This window comes from Marmota flaviventris, chromosome 18 (genome assembly GCF_047511675.1).
Source record: "Marmota flaviventris isolate mMarFla1 chromosome 18, mMarFla1.hap1, whole genome shotgun sequence".
NCBI classification, from domain to species: domain Eukaryota; kingdom Metazoa; phylum Chordata; class Mammalia; order Rodentia; family Sciuridae; genus Marmota; species Marmota flaviventris.
In genome coordinates this window covers 1,718,695-1,739,025 of record NC_092515.1, presented here as the reverse complement: position 1 = coordinate 1,739,025, position 20,331 = coordinate 1,718,695, and the positions used below count along the sequence as shown (strand labels likewise).

The 20,331-nt window shown below is 59.8% G+C and overlaps 1 protein-coding gene across 3 annotated transcripts; it reads right to left on the bottom strand.

The window, feature by feature from the left end:
• Window positions 1-485: 485 nt before the first annotated feature.
• On the bottom strand, window positions 486-20,032 carry Znf787 (zinc finger protein 787). 3 transcript variants are annotated; one of them, XM_027921105.2, is made up of 3 exons: window positions 19,644-20,032; window positions 7,706-7,794; window positions 486-2,200 (listed from the first exon to the last, which is right to left on the bottom strand). In XM_027921105.2, the coding sequence occupies exons 2-3, from the start codon at window positions 7,782-7,784 to the stop codon at window positions 1,134-1,136; spliced, it is 1,146 nt and encodes a 381-aa protein (XP_027776906.1). In that variant the 5' UTR covers window positions 7,785-7,794; window positions 19,644-20,032; the 3' UTR covers window positions 486-1,133. The 3 variants fall into 3 exon arrangements, with proteins under 3 accessions (XP_027776906.1, XP_071461261.1, XP_071461262.1); XM_071605160.1 differs by lacking the exon at window positions 19,644-20,032 and adding an exon at window positions 19,140-19,344; XM_071605161.1 differs by lacking the exon at window positions 19,644-20,032 and adding an exon at window positions 7,908-12,674.
• Between the last annotated feature and the right edge of the window lie 299 nt (window positions 20,033-20,331).

The window sequence follows — 20,331 nt, the reverse complement described above, 5'->3', positions numbered from 1 at the left end:
CATCAGAGGACCCTTCTGACAGGACGCTACAGCGGTCCTGAGGGACCAGGCGGCAGACACTGCAGCTCAGTGCTGCACACAGCCACAGCACTCAGTGATACCTAGGTCCTGCCCCCAAATGCATCTCCCACCTTCAGTGCCCTAGTTTGTCACTGGGAATTAGCCCTCCCAGCACAGCTACCTTTGCAAGAAGTGCCCATGTGACCAACTGGCTGGAGGCATCTGGGCAGGAGAGGTGTGTGCTGTCTCCAGGGAGGAAGGCAGGACTCCGGGATTGGAGAACTGCCCCCTGCGGCACAGCGCAGCGCCTTCCTCCAGCCAGTGGCAGGGAATCCGTGGCTCCTGAGCAGCACCCAGCAGGAGCACCGGCACAGGCGGGGCTGTTCACTGACCGGGCTGGCGTCCACTGCTACACCTGGGGTTGCCAGAGCCCTTCAGCCTCTTGCCCTTCTTCCTCCCAAATCCAAGAACCACACGGCTACGGGGACAATCGAATAGTGTGATTTATTGCCCTCACACCCCTTCTTCCACCTGCCCACGCCAGAGAACAGACAGCGCACCCCATCCTCTGAAGGGGGCTACCCTGGGTGTAGGGTCTCCTTCTGCTTCACTCCTCTGCTACCCCACACCCAGGAGCAGGAGGAAAACCTGGGCTATAAAATCAATAGGACTCGAAGGGCAGAAAAAATAGTGGATGGGAGGGGGTAAGGGGTATGATTAAAAGAAAACTCTAAGAGGGCAAAGGGCCCCTCTCCCCTCGCCTTTCTGGGACCCTCTAATTACAAAAGGCCAGACTTCCCTCCATCCCTTACAACATCCCAGACAGTGTGGGAAGAGAGGGGCAGCCTCTCGCGTGAGGGTCTGGCCTCTTGACCTCTACAGTTCTCACATTGTCTAGCTCTGGCGGAGAACCTAGAAAGGGCAGGGTTGGGAGAGCCAGCGGGCACCTTGAGAAACCATCTTGCCCTAATGCCCACAGGTCCTCTCGCACCAAGACAGCGCAGGCCGAGTAGCAGGGGCAGGAGACGAGGATGCCACCGGTCGCACCCCTCTGTCCATTTCTCCCTGGCCTCCAGGTCTTGTCGTCCCCGCCAAGCCCGAGGGGCCCTGCTCCCCCCCGGGCGCCCCCGCCCCTACCGGCCCTCTGTGCCACGACACTCGGTGCAGCGCCCTCCGGAGGCTGCGTCCTCGTCCTCATCCTCCCCGCCAGCCCGGTAGAAGCTCTGTCCGCAGCTGCTGCAGACCGAGGGCGCGCCCACAGCGTGGATCTTCTTGTGTCTGCGGAGCGCAGCGCCCTGCACGAAGCCCTCGCCACACTCCACACAGATGTGCGCAGGCTCCTCGCCGCCCGCCGCCCCCAGCCCGTCCCCGTGCTGAGCCCGCTGGTGGGCCAGAAGCCCAGCCCCATGCCCGAAGCCCTTCCCGCACTCCATGCACACATAAGGCTTGGGAGCCGGGGCGCGCCGTGACCTCGGCCCGGACGCCCGTGCCCCTGCGCCGGCCATAGCTGCGGCAGCCGCGGCGCTCTCGCCAGGCGCGCCCACCACGATGATGCCCTCGCCGTCGCCCACCGGGATGGCGATCTCGCCGTCTGCCGCCGCTGCCTCCTCGGGCGCCTTAGCGCGGCGCACACTGGCTGCCAACACCTTGGCGGCCACACCAGGCCCCGACAGCTCGGGGTGCAGCCGCAGGTGGCGCGCCAGGCTCTTTGGCTGGCTGAAACCGCGGCCACAGCGCGGACACACAAAGGGCTTGAGGCCGCTATGCGAGCGCCGGTGCTTGGCCAGGCTCTTGCTCTGCGTGAAACTGCGGCCGCAGTCGGGGCAGGCATAGGGCTTCTCGCCGGTGTGGATGCGCTGGTGCTGCATGAGGTTGGAGCTCCAGCTGAAGCGCTTGCCACACTCGGAGCAGGCGTAGGGCTTCTCGCCCGTGTGGATGCGCCGGTGCTGCACCAGGTGCGAGCTCTGCGAGAAGGTCTTGCCGCAGTCGCTGCAGGCGTTGGGCCGCTCGCCCGTGTGCGTGCGCTGGTGCCGTGTCAGCTTGGACCAGTGGCTGAAGCTCTTGCCGCACTCGTTGCAGATGTAGGGGGCGGGCGGCCGTGGCCTGGGTGGGGGCCCGGCCGGGGGTGCAGACTGGGGCGGGGAGAGCTTGGTCGGGGGCCAGCTGGGGACGTCGTCATCATCCATGATGAGTATGTCCACTGGAAGACAAGAGAGAGGTGGGGAGGGAGTCAGAGGCAGCAGCTCCACAGAGGGCTGTCCATGCAGGAACCCTGGCTGAGTGCTGGCTGGGACAGCTTCTTGACTGCCTTTATGGAGTACACCCTACCACAGTGGGGACAGCACCCACATCACAGAGTGCGGGTCGGGTCTGCTGCTCTTCACACCCTCGGCCTGTCCTCTGCCCAGGGCACTGACCTCTCGGGGGCATCTGCACGAGTGTTCATCACCCATCTTCCCCAAGGTGCGCTCCTGCAGGCCGTGGCAGCCATGCCTAGGGAGCAGAAGGACCTCCAGGAGGCCATTCACCAACTACATAAATGGATGTTTAGGAAGGAGGCCAAGAAAGGCCTCCAGGGAGAACCCGGGAAACCCGGAGCCCTGAGCTGGGGCAGGGAGGCTGAGGGCCAGAGTCGGGCCACACCCAGATGCAGCCTGGACCTGTACGATGGAGGACGCCACCTGCAGCCCACCCCGACAAAGCCCTTCCCGCATGTGCACCATGCCCGCCCAGGCGCCTGTCTCCCAGCCCGTCCTGTTCTTGAGACGTGGGTGCTGTCCACATCCACAACACCTGCTCTCCTCATGGGGTCTGCCAGAGCTATAGGGCCTCAAGGGGTGCACCCTGATTTCCTTCAAAGCAGGAATCACAACCTACCCGAACTGTGTTCCCTCTTGCTAACACAAAAGTGCTCAAATACATCTGTGAGACGTCACTGGTGAACACAGGGAGAAGAGCTAGACCCTCCGAGGGCAGAGCTCCGTGCCCTCTATATGTCAGATCGCATAAGATGGCTGCTATGAAACATGAGTCTTTGCGAGTGAGAAACCCAGGCAGGACAAGCTGACGCCTGGCACACCCCGACAGCCACGGCCCGCCTGCTCAGCCACCTCCTGCAACAGGCCCTCACTCTCCCAGCAGGGTCCCTGGCCAGCAGCACCAGGACCACCAGGAACTGCAGATGCAGACCCCTGGGCTTCACTCCAGTCCACCCACCAGGGGGTTCTGGTGTCCTCGAGTTTGAGAATTACTATATTGTAAGGCAAAGAACACTAGAGTCACATTGGCAGGGGACAAAATCCAGGCAGGATGTGAGCATCAGGGAGGAACCCTGAAGAGATGGCATGAACCCCAATTTGTTGTCAACACAAATCAAGAAAGAAATTACAGCTTATAAGTACATTAAAAAGAGAATTAAAAACAAAAACCTCGGAAGCTCTTAGTCCCAGGCAGAGTGACCGGGAAACGGGGTAGGAGACCTGCTTTCCCATAAAAACAACAGTTGCCTCGTTTGCAAAGTTGTCAAGAGCATGGGACACAACGTGTGATGCAGAGCAGAGCTGAGAAGGCCAAGCAGGGCACTGCGGGAGGCTGAGGTGCAGGAGTGTGGCCAGAGGTGCTGGAGGAGAGGCTGGTTCCAGCAGCTACCTCCAACACAGTGCTTCATACTGCCGGATGAGGACCCTCTCATCCCTCGGGAGGTGGGCTCTTTGTCCCACCATGCACCGCGTCACACACCAGGCCAGCCCCGCATGGTGCTGCAGGTGGAGGGCAGGCTATTAGGCAGAATGCCACTTGGGTCCTTCAGCCTCCCCATCTCAGGAGGAAGAGGCTACCATGTTCCCAGAATCCCCGCAGTCAATTAAAAGGACCGGAGAAGCTGGGGATGCAGCCCAGCAGCAGTGTGTGCCAGGTTCTGGGTTCAGTTCCCTAGCACACGCATGTGAGTGCACACAACACAACACATCCCCGGGAGGAGAGTGGTGCAGAACACAGGTACTCGATGAAAACCAGCAGGAACCAGGGCGACTGAGGCTGGAGCAGGGCCCTGGGCGGAGGGCAGGGTCCCGACACCTTCCTATTGCTGAATGTGCCCAAGGATCAATTCAACCCCACAGCAGACCAACGCTGTTCTCAGCTTGGGGACAAGGAGTTCAGGGGTCCTTCAGCTCCTCCAGCCCTGGCACAGAGCAGGCAGTGTCCCACCCCTCAGACCCCCGAAGTGGAGCCCAGCAGCCACAGTTCTGATGTCAGCCTTCTGTGGCACACATGGCAGGCACAAAGAGCTCCAAAACCAAATGCAGAGGAAAGGAGCTCAATATAAAGACACACCAGGCCAGGCATCTCCGTCGCCCGCAGGGAGATCCCCCCACCTCCCAAGCCCAAGCGGATCAGCTCCTGGTACTTCTTCATAGCTCTGCCACCAGGACTGCACTCCGAGGCACTGTGCTTCGGTGTGTCACTCTAAGCTGGCTGGTCCAAAGGACAGCCCGTGTTTCCTCGCAGTGTTCCTGTTGAAGATGGCCACAGGGTCCTCCCGGGCCTCGGCCAGGCAGCTCACTCAGGCACAGCGTGGCGTCGTCCTGCTTTTTCCAGAGGGCTCACAGCATCTCCTTGTGTGTCTCCACGTAACGCCGACAGAGTGGACCACAGGTTGAATGGGGTGCACAAAAGGGCCCTCCCTTGCCCTTTGTGTTGAAGCTGAACTGAATCCTACAGACCCCATACCTGCCCCTCAGCACCCAGTGCAGTCTCAGGAGGTGATGGCGGGTCAAGAGCTCACTGTCCCTCAATGGCAAGGTTTTCAGGAAAAAGCACTGGCTCCCTGTCGTCTGAGGTCCCCTCTCCCCAGCACCACTGGGGATGAAGGTGGACAGCTGGCAAGCTCCTCCTGCTGCTGGCTGAAACGCCGTCTGCCCACAGGACCCGTGGCCTTCAGTAGCACCACCTACTTCCACACTCCCTGCCCCAGACCATATCACCAGTGTCCCCAGAGCCCTGGCCTCTTGTGGTGCAAAAGGCTTGCACAAGCAATATCAGGAAACACTCACTGCTCCTTTTTTAAAGGTCCTCAGGAGTTCACAGTGAAACCCCCATTCACATCTGGGACTCCAAGGTTTTAATTTAGCCTCTCACATCTGACACTTGCACCCCACTTCTCCCCGTGAAACCTTGACTCGGTGACTCGGCCATGCACCTAAGGGACCCCGCAGCATCTGCTGTCCTCATGCCCCGCACACAACTGTGCCCACCCACCAGGCATACATGGGGACAGCCTCACCTGCGCAGTGCTGAGGCCTGGCCGCTCACCGCCCACAGCCGTCTGAGGCTCACTGGTCTGCCATCAGACTCCCTGGGAGGGCGCTCGGGCACCTGGGCTCACGGCTCACCCGAGGACCCCGCCTCTGCCCTGGGCGCTGGACAGCGGTGCTCACCCACTCACGTCACATCACGTGCTACTTCTGCTGCAACACCACAAGGGGCAGGCAGTGGGGTCCATGCTGCGTGGCCTGCTTGGGGGTCTCCTGCTTCACTCTCTCGCCCCGACAAACTCCGCAGGGCTGCCTCGCGGTGCGTGAGCCTTCCCTGTGCCTGGCCTCCACACGCGTCACTGCTGACCCTCTTCATTTCTCTTCCATTTTACGTCCTCTCTCTGTCACCTCAACTGTTCATAAGGAATCCTGGGCTCTGCAGTTCTGGGGTTCTTCCACGCGCTGTGCATCTTGCACATCTCAGGGATCCTCACCTTCCTGGGTGTGCTCTTCTGTTGTCCTTTCCAGGGTATCTTTTGGGGGCTGCCCTTAGCATTCTTCTGTGGCTCACGAGGATCCGCGGAGGTGGTGAGTTTGACTTCAGCTGCCTGCACCCCGTGCTCAGTGGCCACCCGCGCGCCCACCCGCGGGGCTCTATTGGCTGCTCCCATTTTCATTGGGACCCTCTCTCCTTCTCTGTCAGCAAGGACAGGGGCCCAGCAGGCTTCCTGTTGGTTCTGGCTGATCCAAGAGCCCCAGGCCCGGGCTGCTCCAGCCCTTCAGACCTCCCTGGCCTGGACACAGCAGCCCCTCCTTCAGCTGCCCATCTCCAAGGCCCCCCATGCTTTCCTGAAGAGCCTGAAGGCAACCGCCCCGCCTTCCTCTTCCCAGCACCCTCGCTGCAGTCCACAGGGGCTTGGGCCTCGCGTCGGCAGTGTGCTGGGCTTGACTATCCAACTGCTAAGTTCCTGCCCGGGAACCTGAGGATCGTCCGGGGCCACACAGCCGCTGAGAAAGCTCCCTCAGAATCAGCATGTCTCCTTAGGAGGTCGTGTGGGCCGCTTCTCCTTTCACGCCCTGTAGCGAAGGCCCTGGAGGGCTTGGGGCTCTGCCCACCCACCACTGCTCACTGCAGACTGAGAACCCCAAGTCGGGACCGAGCCATCAGGAGACTAGGTGCCCAAGAGGCAGACGGGGCTCACCTCCACACCCTGTCACGGCTTCTGCTGCCTCACCTGCGCGGACAGGAAGGATGGCACTGATCAGCAGGAAGCCCAACCTCACTGGGCTCTGTGTGGGCTCCAGGAGACGACCCACCTCAAGAGAACTAGTGGGGACAGGTGAACGAAGTGCCGTTCTCGGTGAAGGACTGGCTTGGAGGACCTGAGCACACTTCTCAGAAGCATTCGAACACAGAACACGACGATAAAGCCTCCAGTGGCACCAAGACCCTGGCAAACCAACGAGCCCGAAGACGGCCCCCTCGGCTCTCCTCCGCGACCCCCTCGCTGGTCTCCAGTGGACAGGCAGGCACCAGGCAGCTCAGCACCCTCCCTCAGGAGCGCCTGCTCCAGCACAGGCCTGGCCACAGTGCCAGCAGCAGGTCACTGCGCTGGCTGGCCAGTGGCAGGACAAAGGGCAGGAGAAACACGGGCAAGCAGCAGTGAGTGCTTCCAGACGTCAGGATTTGTGCCCCACTCTCCCTCCAGCCCCATGTAAGCAGGCACAGGGCCACGTCCTGGGTGCAGACGCAGGCCCCAACTGAGCCAGCTGAGCCTCAGGCTCTGTGAGCAGTGCTGCCTGGGCACTGAGGACGCCAAACCTGGGGCGAGGCTGCCTGTTGCCACTGCGCCTCTTCCCAGGGCCTTCTCATCCCTGGGCTGTAGTCATGGCAACAGAGGGAGTGAGTGTGTGGTGGGCTGCGTCTCAAACACACCCTGGACTGTGCAGCCTACAGATGCGTTTTATTCACCCAAATACTTTATTAAACAAAAAACATTGCCAACACGTAAAGATTTCATGGTGACACCCATCAAGTCCCCTGAAACACAGGCACCCACCCTCCAGGCAGGTCACTGCTGCCTTCCAGGCCCTGCACTTGGGTTGGCCACCCCTGGTCTGAGGAGCAGCCTGCCAGGGAGCAAGGGCCACCTGGAACCAGAGGCCAGTGGAAGAGCAGGGGTACCCTCAGCAAGGGACAGGGTGCTGCCCCAAGCTGGAGGCACCGGAGAAGAAATCAGACAGAGGTGGTCCCCAAGGCCTCAGGACGGTTCCACTGCAAGGACAACTGGAAACACCAACAGGAGCCCCTCCAAGCTAGGATGCAGAGCCCTGGGGAGGAGAGGAAGGGGCGGGGAACCAGGCGTGCCAGAGTCACAGCAGGGGGAAGAGCGTTCCCCCCCTGGCGGGAGGGCAGCGGAGCTGGCTTAGTGGAACCTACAGGGCCACCTCACCTGGGTTCTCGTGACTGGCCATCTGCTGGTCCTCAGAATCCAGTGGCCCTGGAGACCAGGCCTCTTCCCGAAGCTCCATGTCTACGTCCCTGTAGGAAGTGGATGAGACAGAAGGTCACAGTTTACAGGGCACCAGATGGAACTGAAGGCCCTGGGGTCAGGCACTGCACCAACAGCCCAGCAGACAACGCCCACAACTCGCCTCTGACAGGGAGTGGAGGGAAGGCCTGGGGCAGCCACTCAGGCCACAGCCACACCAGCCTCCTGCCCAGCGCCACTACAGCTGGGACACAGCGTACAGTGCTGCCTCTGTGCCTCAGTTTCCTCATAGGCAAGATGAAGGACCTCAGGTGCAAACAGGATGATGCATACAGCACTCTTGCCACGGAGGGACTCCTGAGCCACAGAGGTCCTTGTGCCTATGACAGGTCACCTACCAGCACAGCAGGACTGGACAGCAGCAAGTGCACCTGCCTGCCCTGAGGCCTTCCTATATCCCAACCACACGAAATCCTCAAGCCAGACACCGTGGGCAGGTTCCTGACGCCAGTCCACCAGCGCACTCGAGGAGAGTAACTGGACCTCGAGGGTATCTGCTCAGACGGCAGCCAGACAACACTGGCATCCAGGTGTGCAGGGAACTCCAGTGACACATGGCATCAAGGAATGGCAGAGCCAGCAGGCAGCTTCCAGATGCTAGGACTTCACAAACAAGAAAGTTCCAGTAGAATTTGGGGAGGGGAACTGACACAGTGCTGCCAGCTTCTACAGCCAAAACAGAGCAGTAAGAGGGAATTCCAAACACAAAGAACTCCTGCCTCCTGTACAGGCACTCTGACTGGCTCTCAAGTCCCCAGCACCTGCAGGAGACAAAGCTGTCACAACTCCAGACCCTCAAGACAAGAGCCATGCATGGGTCTTGCAGGCAGGCAGCAGAAGGGCCAGCCAGCTCCGGGCCTCGGGAGCAGCCTCGGCGGCAGCCTCGGCAGCACGACCATTTCCCATCAGCCCAGCCAGCCCAAACCCCTCAACGCGTTCTGAGACACCGTCTCCAGAGAGCCTCGCACTGCCGGCCCTCCTCCGGAAGGCCCTAGCTCCCTCGCCTCTTGCTGGTCGGTCTGCACGCCCCTGCCCACTGGCAGCACTAACCCTGCACCCCTGCAGCGCCAGGCATGGGGGTGCTCTCGGGAATGTGGACCAAGACTTGAGGGAGCAGCCTGCTGAGGCATAGCCTGCCGCACCCCACGTGCAGGACCTCCCCACCCGGCTCAGGCAGAACTCCAGCAAGAACACGCTGGGGACAGACACCAACAGCCCGGGAGCTTGCACAGCATACAGGCCCCTGACCAGAGGATCACCTCTCCAGAAGCCACTCAGAAGGGAAAACCAAAACCTCAGCAGACGCTTTTTATGAGGGAAAAAAAGATCATGGCAGAGTTTAGCACCAGAAAGCCAGCAAGGTCACACCTGCCCAACAATGGAAGAAAGTGTCAGCGAATCATACTGGCCTGCTCCACAGAGGGTGGGCTGGCCCCAATGATAGCAGGGTGCCACCAACAGGGACCACCTGCTCATCACATGAGGATTGATTCTAACTTCCTTCTGACTCTATTTTTCTGATTTAATAGTAAAATATAATTACTTCTTTTTTTTTTATTTTTTAGTTTTCGGCAGACACAACATCTTTTGTTTTTGTATGTGGTGCTGAGGATTGAACCCGGGTCGATCCATGCCAGGCAAGCGCGCTACCACTTGAGCCACATCCCCAGCCCATAATTACTTAATAAGAGAAAAAGACTATAAAGACTGATCTTTTTGACAGTTGTGAGAACTGTATCAAATGGGCAAGTGGTGGGCACAAGGGCAGAGTGGGGGGCAGCAGAAGTGCCCGGGATACGCCCAGCCAGGGCTGACCTCAACCACAGAGGCAGCGGCGACTCCCTTTCTGCCTGAAAGCAGGGGAGAAACTCCCACATGCAATGTGCTCTGCTCCTTGTACGGGCAGCCGAGCGACTTACCACAAGGGGAGCCAAGGCCTCGGCCTTCTGCACAAACAAGCCCCGCTGAAGCTCGGATTCCCCTCAGCCCCAGCCACGCGGCCACCCTCCCGGCGGTCCCCAGCCTTGGGCCTCACTGTCCCAGGACGCCTCCAGCACACAGGCAAGGTTAAGGCACATGCTTTTCTCCTGGTCATCTGTCTCCTGTCAGCCTCTCAGGCCCAGAGGCCCTACGAGAGGAAGTTCTGCTTCCCCTGCAAACACACAAAACTGGCCGGTGTGGTGGTGCACGCCTGTAATCCCAGCACCTTGGAGGCTGAGACAGGAGGATTGCAAGTTCAAAGCCAGCCTCAGCAACGGGTGAGGCACTAAGCAACTCTGTGAGACCCTGTATCTAAATAAAATATAAAACAGGGTGGGTATGTGGTTCAGTGGTCGAGTGCCCCTGCGTTCAACACCTGGTACCCCCCCCCAAAAAAAAGACACAAAACTGCAGCCTACACAATACATCATCAACCTCCAAACACCATAGGAGCCAGGCACAGTGACCAGACCTGTAACCTCAGCGACTCGGGAAGCTGAAGCAGGAGGATCACAAGTTCAGGACAGGCTCAGCAACTTAGCAAGACCCCGTCCCAAAATAAAATTTAAAAAAAGGACTGAGGATGTAGCTCAGTGCTAGAGTACCACTGGAACCAATCCCCAATACCAAATTTTTTTTTTTTTTTTAAATCAGGCAAAGTCTGGCACACTGCAAGGGACAAAGAGTAGTGCCCAGCTTTGGGAAACAGCCTGGCAACTCTTCTAGTGACAAACGCACTGACTACAGACCCTCAAGTCCACTGTTGGGCCCATACCCAACAGAAGAAAACACTCATGTCCGCCACAAATGCCACAGGTGGTGTTCATGGCAAGTTGTTCCCAATGGGCAAAAAGTTGGACCAATCCAAACGCCAAGGCAAGGGCACAAGGCACACATGGCGGGGACTCCCCATGCAGGCTGTCTGCGCCAGGAAAGACACAGTGGCTGCTGGAGGTCAAGGCAGGAACAGGAGTGAATGCCGAGTGGTGGGGGCTCCTGGAAGGTGAGGAGACACTCTGGAACTAGACAGTGGTGCTGCCTAAGCAACTCCGCGAATGATAGAGACCACCAAGTTGTACACTGCAGAAGAGCGTCTCAGTGCGCACAAACCTCTAGTAAAAAGTGAACTCTAGAAGAGCGCCCCGCCCACTGACGACAACACCACATGGGAAGAGAACCGGAGAGACGGGAGGCTGCTGCCAGGGGCCGCCAGGGCCAGGGGAGGGCCAGGCCTCATGGCCTTTGCTGTTTGAGCCTTCTCTGCCAAGTGCGATAATGTTTCCCTGAGACGAAAGCCTAAGCTCAAGAGGCACAGGGACTTCCCAGCTCAGAGCCCTCCCTGGCCCCAGTCTCAGGCCCAGCTTCTGCAGGGAGGGGCAGCCCAGGGCAGTGAGGCCACAGGCATCAGGGCCAGGAAGAGAGCTGGCGGCTGAGAGGTGGAGGGGTTGACCCTAAGCTCTCTGCAGGAGTCTGAGGTCAACAAACTCCTCCCACCTGCCAATGGTCATTGTCACATTTTAAGACTTTTATCTAATTACCTACATGAATGACAGAGGCGACTTGCCTCCTGGTCCACAAACCCTAAAATACTTGAGAAGTGGCCCCTTACAGAAGTTCACTGACTCCTGATGTGAACGATGGGGCTACAGGACCGGAGGGAAGCTCTCAAGGCCCAGCAAAGAGGAACCCGGGGGAGACTGAGGACAGGAGGAGGGAAGAGACAGGAACAGGGCAGGCAGGAGGGAGGCCCCAGCTTGCCCTCAGTGTTGTGTGGCTGCTGACCCCAAATTCTTGATGATTCTGTCTGTGGATCCAAGGTTCATAAATGAGGGCTGCTGGGTGGGCTCACAGGTGACAGACCACATAATAACCCGGCAGACCCAGAGCAGCCTGGGCAGGAGGGAGGCCTTCCTCCTGCTACTCTGCACAGCCCGAATCACCACTGTGCACCAGGGCCTGCAGCGGGCGTGGCAGAAGGAGCGCATGGGCACTGAGCTGGAGCACAGGCATCTGGCGGTCAGCTGCAGGGGCGGGGGTCTTTACCAAGGCTTAGGTGCTGCTTGCCCCTGACTTCTCCCAGTCGGTGGCTGCTGAGAGCAGCTGCGGTCTGGGGCAGGACAGCATCCCTGGGAGGCAGATGTGCATAAACAAGCTGAGCGCAGACGCCCTCTCTAGTCCCTCGGCAGCACTGCTCTTTGACCTTGAGCAAGGCTCTGCTTCTTCAGGCCTCAACAGCATCCTCCGTAGGATGGGGACAAGGAACAGCAGACGACTGGTACCACTGTGTAGGAAGTAATCAGCAAGACTGGCAAACAGCCTAAGGGTAGCTGAAATGCCACGCAGTCCTCCTCCTCTCCATTCACCTTCCCTGACACCCTCACCTGGGTGCTGGCCCTCCTCCCTAAACCTCTGGGCTCTGGGGCCCACCCCTAGGACCTCACGGTGTGGGGAGTGGGGCTTCATCTGCGGGGTCAAAGATGAGGAGCTGGGGACCTCGGGCAGCTCCTGACTCCACTTTCAGGACCCAGGGCAATTCCCTGGAGAAGGTCCCTCACCTGCTCTCAAGAAAACCCCAGGCATGAGGACCTGGTCTGATCCCCAGCACCACACACTAGAAAAGAAGAGCACTGAAGGCAATTCAGGGAACCCCGAAGCAAGAGGCAGCAGCCTGAATCAGAGCCTACCCCAGCCATCCCTGCCTGTCCTGCCACTCCCTTCAGGGCCCTCTCCGTGCAGGTGTTCACCCTGCTCTGACCTCCACCTCCAAAGGAAGGAGGGGAGGGCATCTCCTGCACCCACCCCAGTCGGGCCCTCCAGCAGTCCAATTAGCACGTGGATCTGGCAGGGCTATTAAGCCCCAGACAAATTATTGTTATTATTGTTGTTATGAGGTCCCACCCACCCTGCTGGATGCCTGCCCGCCAATTATCCCCTCTTTCTTCTACTGCCAATCCAGCCTCCTCCTCCCCTCCCCTCCCCGACACTGGGGCTGTGGGCAGGGTCAGAAGCAACCCCTCCCAGCAAGGCCAAGCCAGGCTGCTCCCAGCAGATGCTCCCAGACCCTCTCTCCCACCCACATGCATCCTCACACACTGGCTAAGCCTTGGAGGGGGACTGTACCTCCTTCTCACCTCCTGGGCAGCCCTTGACCATCTGCACTCCTCCCACTTAGCAACTCAGTTAAGAAACACCCTCTGACTTTTCAGTCACCCAATGCTGCGGCCACCCTTCAACATGAACCCTCTGACATCGCTGTGGCACCGGCAAAGGCATGGGCACGGGCACCTCATGCACTCCTCCTGTTCCCTTCACCAGCACAGGCTTCTCTACCCACCCTTCCCACTGCCAGCTCCTGGGGGCCTCCCCCCTCGGCTACCACAGTGCAGGCTCCCAGCCTGCCCTTCTCAAGTCCCCTCCCACATCACAACCAGTGAACCCTTGTAAAAAGTCACTCTGTTCAAATAACCTTGTTAAAAACTGGGCACCTGGGCTGGTTCCATAACCTAGCTATTGTTGAACTGTGCTCCTACGAGATTGGGTTAAAGAAATATGATATTTATACATAATAAACTTTTACTGTCATAAAGAATAAAATTATGGTATCTGCTGGTAAATGGATGGAAATGGAGACCATCATACCAAGTGAAATAAGCCAGAGAGTCAAGGGTCAGAATGTTTTCTCTCACATGCAGAAGCTAGAGCAAAGTTAAGGGGGGAAATTTGGGGTAGGGGAGGAAATGCCATGATTCTAGGAGACCCGAAGGGAGATCAGTGAGCAGAGGAAGGAGACTGAGGTAGAGGGAGGAGGGACGGGAAAAGGGAGGAGCCGTGGAATCGGACAGCAAATCACACTATGTACACACATAAATACATCACGGTGAATTCCACCTCTGTGTACATCCATAAAACGCCAATTTTTAAAAACAATAGAAGGAAGACAAGCGTGGAGGAAGGGGATCGGGGGCAGGGGAGGGAGGGAAGAGGAAGCCCTGGAGAATGAGTGGAGCAAACGGTATTCAGTGCATGTGGGAGGTGGTCAATGTGAACCCCACCATGGCGCATAATAAGACATCTAATTAGGAACACTGGGCAAAGGCGCTGAACAAGCATTTTTCCAAAGAACACACACAAGTGGTGGCAAGCTCGGAGAACTGCCCCAGGCCATCGGCTCTCAGGGAGACTGAAGGAGCCTAAGGAGATGGCACCTGGCACCTCGCACCCCTGGAACACGGGCTCGGGGCTGCTGGGGGGGCTGGAAGCCTCTCCTGGGCAGGCTAGCGCACTGCAGTGGGATATGGGCAGCCCTCACAGGCCAGCACCTCCACTCCTGAGCGCACACCCAAGAACACAGCCACCCAGAACCCCCGACGTGAATGTCCACAAAAACACACTCTCCACAGCCGGAGCGGAGGCACCCACCGCCCAGCTGACACCCACCCTACAGAGGAGCCCTGCAAACTCAGGGCTCAGAGTGCGCCAGGCAGAGGGCACTGCCTGCCTCTAAGTGTGCATGATGTCCAGATGTCCGTGGAGAAAGACAGTGGACTGACAGCTCCCGGGCCAGGCAGGTAGACAGGATGGCCACTCAGAGGGCAGCTTCTCTTGGGGAGGAGCACGGTGTTCTAAAATCGACCATGGCAATGGATGCACAACTTGGGAAGGCACACCTTACATGGGTGAGCTGTGGCATGGGGGGCCTTACCTTAACAAAGCCACGACGACAAGTAAAAGCAGCGCAGCTCAGTGCTCCCTGCCCACGCGCCCACCACTGGCCCAAGGAGCACTGTGAAACCCAGATTCCTCCACAGGGCCCTGTCTCCCCTGCAGCGGCGTCTTCCTCCAGACCTGGATTCCCTGTGCACTGCCACCTCTCCTGGCCACACCTAGCATTTCTCTCTGGAGAGCCCTGCCCAATCCTCCACCTGCCAGCCCATTCCCCTTTTCAAGGGTGGGCTCAAGGGTCCCCTTCTTCCTCCACCTCTCATCATCCTTTCTTGGTTCCTGCGGTGCTGGGGATTGGACCCAGGGCACTGTGCGCGGCAGGCAGGTGCTCCACCATTGGCCACCTCCCACCCTCTAGTCACCTTGTCTATTCCTTCCTGGCCACAAGTTCCTTGAGGGCGAGCTCTAGGTGTGCCTCCCCCTTTCCCCTGCACCCGCAGTCCCAGACACAGACTCATGACCTCAGTGGACCTCTCCATCCTACCGCCCCCACCTCTTCCTGGGCCCAACAGAACCACCACTGCTTCCCCACCACCTCCTTCCCCCATCCTCGCTCGTGCCAGTCCTGGAACCCATTCTCCTCCCTCCCTGCCCCCCGATCCCAGGACTACATCTGCACAAGGCCAAAGCCAGGCCCTCAGCACGGTCAGCCTGGGGCGAGGCCTGACCATCGACTCTGACGCATGTCAGGCTCTCACTCCTGTTTGGGGGTGAGCCCCAGGTTCCCGCATCTCACCTGGAGCCACTTCTGATAGACCACATTCTCTGAGAACACTATCTGCGCTTCAGTCCATTTGAGGCTGCATTTAAAGGTGGCTGGGAGCACCACAGGGCACCTGCTCCCCCCTCCCAGTCTTCTTCCCACTCAAGGTCACATGCTGGGCACCTCTGCTGCCTCAGCAGACCAGTGCCCAGCCCCCCTGGTTCCCCACACATGACTGAGCAGGACATAGATGGCTCTTGCCCTGGAGTCACACCCGCCTTCTCCACAAGACATTTCTAGAACCCTCACCTACTGTGAAGCTGCAGTGCAGCTGGAGTGGCAGGAGCTCAGGTCCCTGGGGAGCAACCCTGCCCCTCCCTGGCCACGGGCTGCCCTCTGTGCATGCTGATCTTCAGATCTACTCCCAACACTCAGATTCTCAAATGCTGGCAAATAACTGAAACCTGCTAAAACCCAACAGATTACTCTTCAGAACGTATACTATGGACTCTGGTGGTAACAGGTGACGCGAGTTCATCAGGGTTAACAAACATGGCCACGGTGAGGGCAGAAAGACAGGGACACACAGGAGCCCTGCAAACTTTACTCAGTTCTGTTGCAAACCTAAAACTGCTCTTAAAAATTAACATACATGCCAGACATGATGGCACACACCTGTGATCCCAGCTACTCAGGAGGCTGAGGCAGGAGGATAGAAAGTTCAAGGCCAGCCTCAGCAACTTGGTGAGGTTCTAGTGACTGAGCAAGACCCTGTCTCAAAATTAAAAATAAAAAGGGGCTAGAGGGTATAGCTCAGTAGTTATGTGCCCCTGGGTTCAATCTATAGTGCCCCTTTAAAAAAAAAAAAAAAAAGCATATTAAAAGATAGGCAAGAACAAGCACGGACCAGCCCCCAGCAGGGCACTTTCTGGTTGGGCGTACACCCTCCCATCAACCTTCCAGCAACACATACTTGCCCCTACCTCACTCGCCTCTCTAGCTTGCTCTCTGCTGAGGCAGTGTGCCCACTGACAAACCCCATCATCAATGGCCCCTGCCTGGAAGCTGTCCGACTGCCCCTTCCCCCAGCTCCACTGTCCTCCTTACCCCGAGGCAACAGAGCACATTCATGGACACAGATCAAGCCCCAGACCCGCAGGCACAGAGTGCCGTAAGCACATAAGCTCCACTCCTGATCCCCTAACACCTAGGAGAGATGGCGAGGCGCAAGGACAATCTCTCCAGGCAGGCTGCTGGGTCAGCAAGCAGCCCCACCAGAGCAGCCAGTGACCTGGGCAAGGTGCTTTGCCTGTGTGTCCGTCCTGCGCTCCCAGGGCCAGGATTGGGATCCAACAGGATAAGGCACGCTGAGAGTTCGACAAGCAGCAGCAGACACAGTGAAGGTGTCAACACCATCACTGCCATTTGATCCAGAGGTTGAGACAGGCTGTGTGGCTGGTGCGATGCCAGAGCCACAGAGCCCCAGCCGAGACACAGTCTGCAGTCTCTCGGTGCTGGCACTGGCTCCCTGTCAGCGCCTGCTAACATGGGTGAGACCTGTTCCCTAGGAAAGATGGCTACCTAACCTCCGTGGCTCCTGCCATGGGACCCCCTGGCAAGTCCTAAACAGCGTCCAGCAGAGTATGTCCTCAAGGAGGGCACAGACTACTCGCAGCACTGCCCAGCACAAACCCTACAGCACCCTCAGGAATCAATGGCTCTGAGCAGCCTGACCCTGAGCACTGAGTCTGCGACTTCATCTGATCTTCCCTGGGTTCCTAGTATCATCTACTGCAAGGCCAGGCATCCTGGGGGAGGTTGGACAGGGCTCCCCCCTCAGCACAGGATAGAGAAGCCACTGTTTGCAAGCTCACAGGGAGAGGGCAAAGGGGATGGCAAAGGCAAGTGTGGAAACCACTGGGGAGGGCCCCAGTGGCCTGGCCCACCTGGGCCAGGGCTCAAGCTGGTTGGCTCCTCCATAGCAGTAAGGCACGTGCTCTCTGAGCTCCTAGGACAGGGCCACCAGCACTAGCAGTGTGACAACCCCAATTCCCCCATCCACTTGGCTGGCATGAATCTCTCCCTATGCTGCAGGACCCCTAAAATGGGAGGCTGGTTCTCAAAGAGTCCCTTGAGGCAGCCAGCAGCCCTGCATGGAGTTCTCATGACAGTGCACCCCACAGAATGGGGAACCCAGAGACCACAACTCTACAACTAAGAGGCCTTCGGTTCGGGTTCATCTCTTCTGACTCGGCTCTTAGCCAAAACAATCAGGCCAGCAGAGGGGTGGTACAGCAGTCAAGGGCCAGCACAGGAACTAAACACAGCACAGTGTTCTGATGGTGCTGTGGGTCCTGGAGCTTGTGAGCACTGACCAGCCTCCATTCAATCCTGCTAAATGGGGTAACCACCTCTGCCCCAGGGCCTTGAAGAACTCAGGGCAACACCAGACACTAAACGCATGGCAAGTGTCAAGTCTGCAGACCGCTAAATACCAAGGCCCAATACTGGCATGACCTCAGCTCCAGAGGACAACTAACCCAGGTTCACGGAGGCCTATGAGGTGTGTCTGGGTACAGTCCTAAGAGCTGGGTGTTCATCAGTGACTAGAAGACCCTAGGGCAGCTGCACAGTTGCTATGGCCTTGACTATGCATCCTGCCATCCCCCTGAGGTCCCTGGGTCCTCTTGGCTATTTCCTACTCTATCTACCCCAGATGTGCTGCTGGCCCTGCACATTCACCTGACCACAGTGCACTCCCTCTGAGTCTCTGGGGCCACTCTGGCAAATCACCCCATCTCTCTACAGCCACTGGGCCTGGCTCAAGAGGCACTGGGACCCTCCTCTGCCACCCAGTCTGGGGCCCCACAGCACAGCAATACACTGGAACCACCTGTGTCTGCGTCCTTGATGGACTAGTTTATTAAGGGAATTTCACCAGGCTCTTCACATTGCAGGAGGGAAGAAGAAACAGTCCAGGAAAGAGGAAGTAACACATCCAAGGTCACAGAACTGGACTAGACTGGGCCAAAATGGGAACTCAATGCCTGGCTCCAGAGCCCTTTCCAGAGCTTTACACTGACCTCTTGAATTCTGCCCTGGCTCTTAAAGGGAAGTATCAAGAGCCTTCTACTGAAGCTAACGCTGTCCTTATCAACCAGGGCTGTCCAGGAAGAAAAGGAGTGTAATTTCCTGTCTCCGGCTGTAGAAGGAAGGAGGGCAGGCTGAAGGACTGGCGCCCCAGCGTTCTTGGGGAATACTCCCGGCCGGCCAGCGCCTCTCTTCACTCTGGCATTGCGCCATGTGCCAGGCAGGATAAGCCCTTCCCGTTCCTCCGCTCAGCTCGGAAGGTTAGGACCTGCGGCACCACAAGTTGTTGACTGACGGGATGTTCTCTGGGCAGAGGCAAGGGGTCTAAACTGAGCCCAAGAGGCTCAGGGTCTGCCAAGGCGCCAGGACACTGTGCTGGCCCAGCACCGAGGCCAGACCTCAACTGGCTCCTCTGCACTGCCCAACAGGAGCCTGCAACCAGAAAACCACAGGGAAAAAAACAAGTCGCTGCCCTCCTGAGGCCCCAAGGGCTGGTCGGGGTGGCTCCCGGACCCAGCAGGGCTTTGGCAGGGTGGTGCCCTGTCAGGGTTCGCTGTCAGCCCTCCACCTGGGCCCGTGCTGTCTCGCGGTCCCTGATGCCCAGCACGGGTGGACACAGGCGGCCTCCGTCCTCACTTCACTTGCTCCCCCGGCCGCCACAGGGGCAGCGGGGGAGGCGCGGCGGCCGGCGGGGCGCGCAGGGAGGCCGCGGCCTTGGCCCCGCGCGGCCACGCGGCGCTGACCTTGGCCCGGCCGCCTCCTGCCCGGGACGCGCTTCCTGCCGCCCGCCGGCGAGCGGGGGAATGAATGGGCCTTCGCTGCCCGCATCCCCGTAATTACCCGTGGATCAAAGGGCAGAGCGGCCCGCCCGGGGCAGCAGCGGACCACGCCGACTCGGAAAGGGGAAGGAAGGAAGAGACCCGCGAGACCTAGGGCCGCGACGGCCCGGCCGCCGCTTCCGGCCAGCCCGGCCCCGCGCGGCCTCAACTCCCCCCCACCCGAAGTCGCCAGCACTTCCGGCCGCGGGGGGCGGAGGTGCCGAGCGGCACGGAGAAGCCACGGACCCAGCCACCCGACCCGACCCGACCCGGCCCAGCCCAACAGTCACACGCGCGCCACCGTGCCGCGCGCCCGCGCACTGCCCCAGAACCGCGGGTCGCGCGCACGCGCAGTCCCCGGTCGCGCGCCCGCTCACGTTCCCCCCCCCACGGCGCGCACGCGCGCTCGCCCGCCTGGCCGCGCTCGCCCGCCCGCCTCCCCACCCACCCCCGTGCGAAGCCTGGCTCCCGACGCGCGCCCCCCGCCACCCCCGATGCACGCCCCCCACGCCCGTGCCGCCCTCACCTCCTCCGGCCCGGGGCCACCGCGCCGCACTCCTCCTCCTCGCGCCTGCCTCGCGGATGGTGGCAGCGGCGGCAGCGGCGACTCAGACCCTGGGGTCAGGGGGACGGGCGCCCAGGCCGGAAGTGACCTTCCCGGCCGCTTCCGCCCGCGCCGCTCCCCCTCCCCTGCCCCTCCGCCCGGGCCGCCACCCCGTCCTCGCCGCTCTAGGCAGGAGGGCTCCGCGACCCCTGGCCGCAGCCCCCCAGCTCTATGGTGCCGAGCGGCGCCGAAGGAAGCCACTTCCGGACGCGTCTAGGACCCGAGTCCTCCGTCCCCGCTCTATGGCGCCTCGCGCCGAGGGGCGCCGGCCCCGCCCCTCCCAGGACAGCAGGCTCGGCACGGCCCGTTAGGCGCTGACTTCCGGGTGTCTGGGCGGCCCCCAGCCGGCCGCTCGCGCCTGCGCGGTCCGCAGGCCGCGCCACCCCGGGGACGCTCGCGCCACCCGGTCCTCCTGTCGTCTCTATCATGGTAACCCCTTCCGTCCCGGGATCTGGCCCTGGGCCCCACGGCTGCCGGACAGTGCTGCGCTTCAGGCGCCGCGCCAGGGAAGCCTGTCCCTGCCGCTCCTGTCGGCCTCAGTTTCCCGCTGCCGAAGGACGCGACACGCGCGGTGCCTCCCCTAGGTCCTGGCACAACCAGGCTTCGTAAT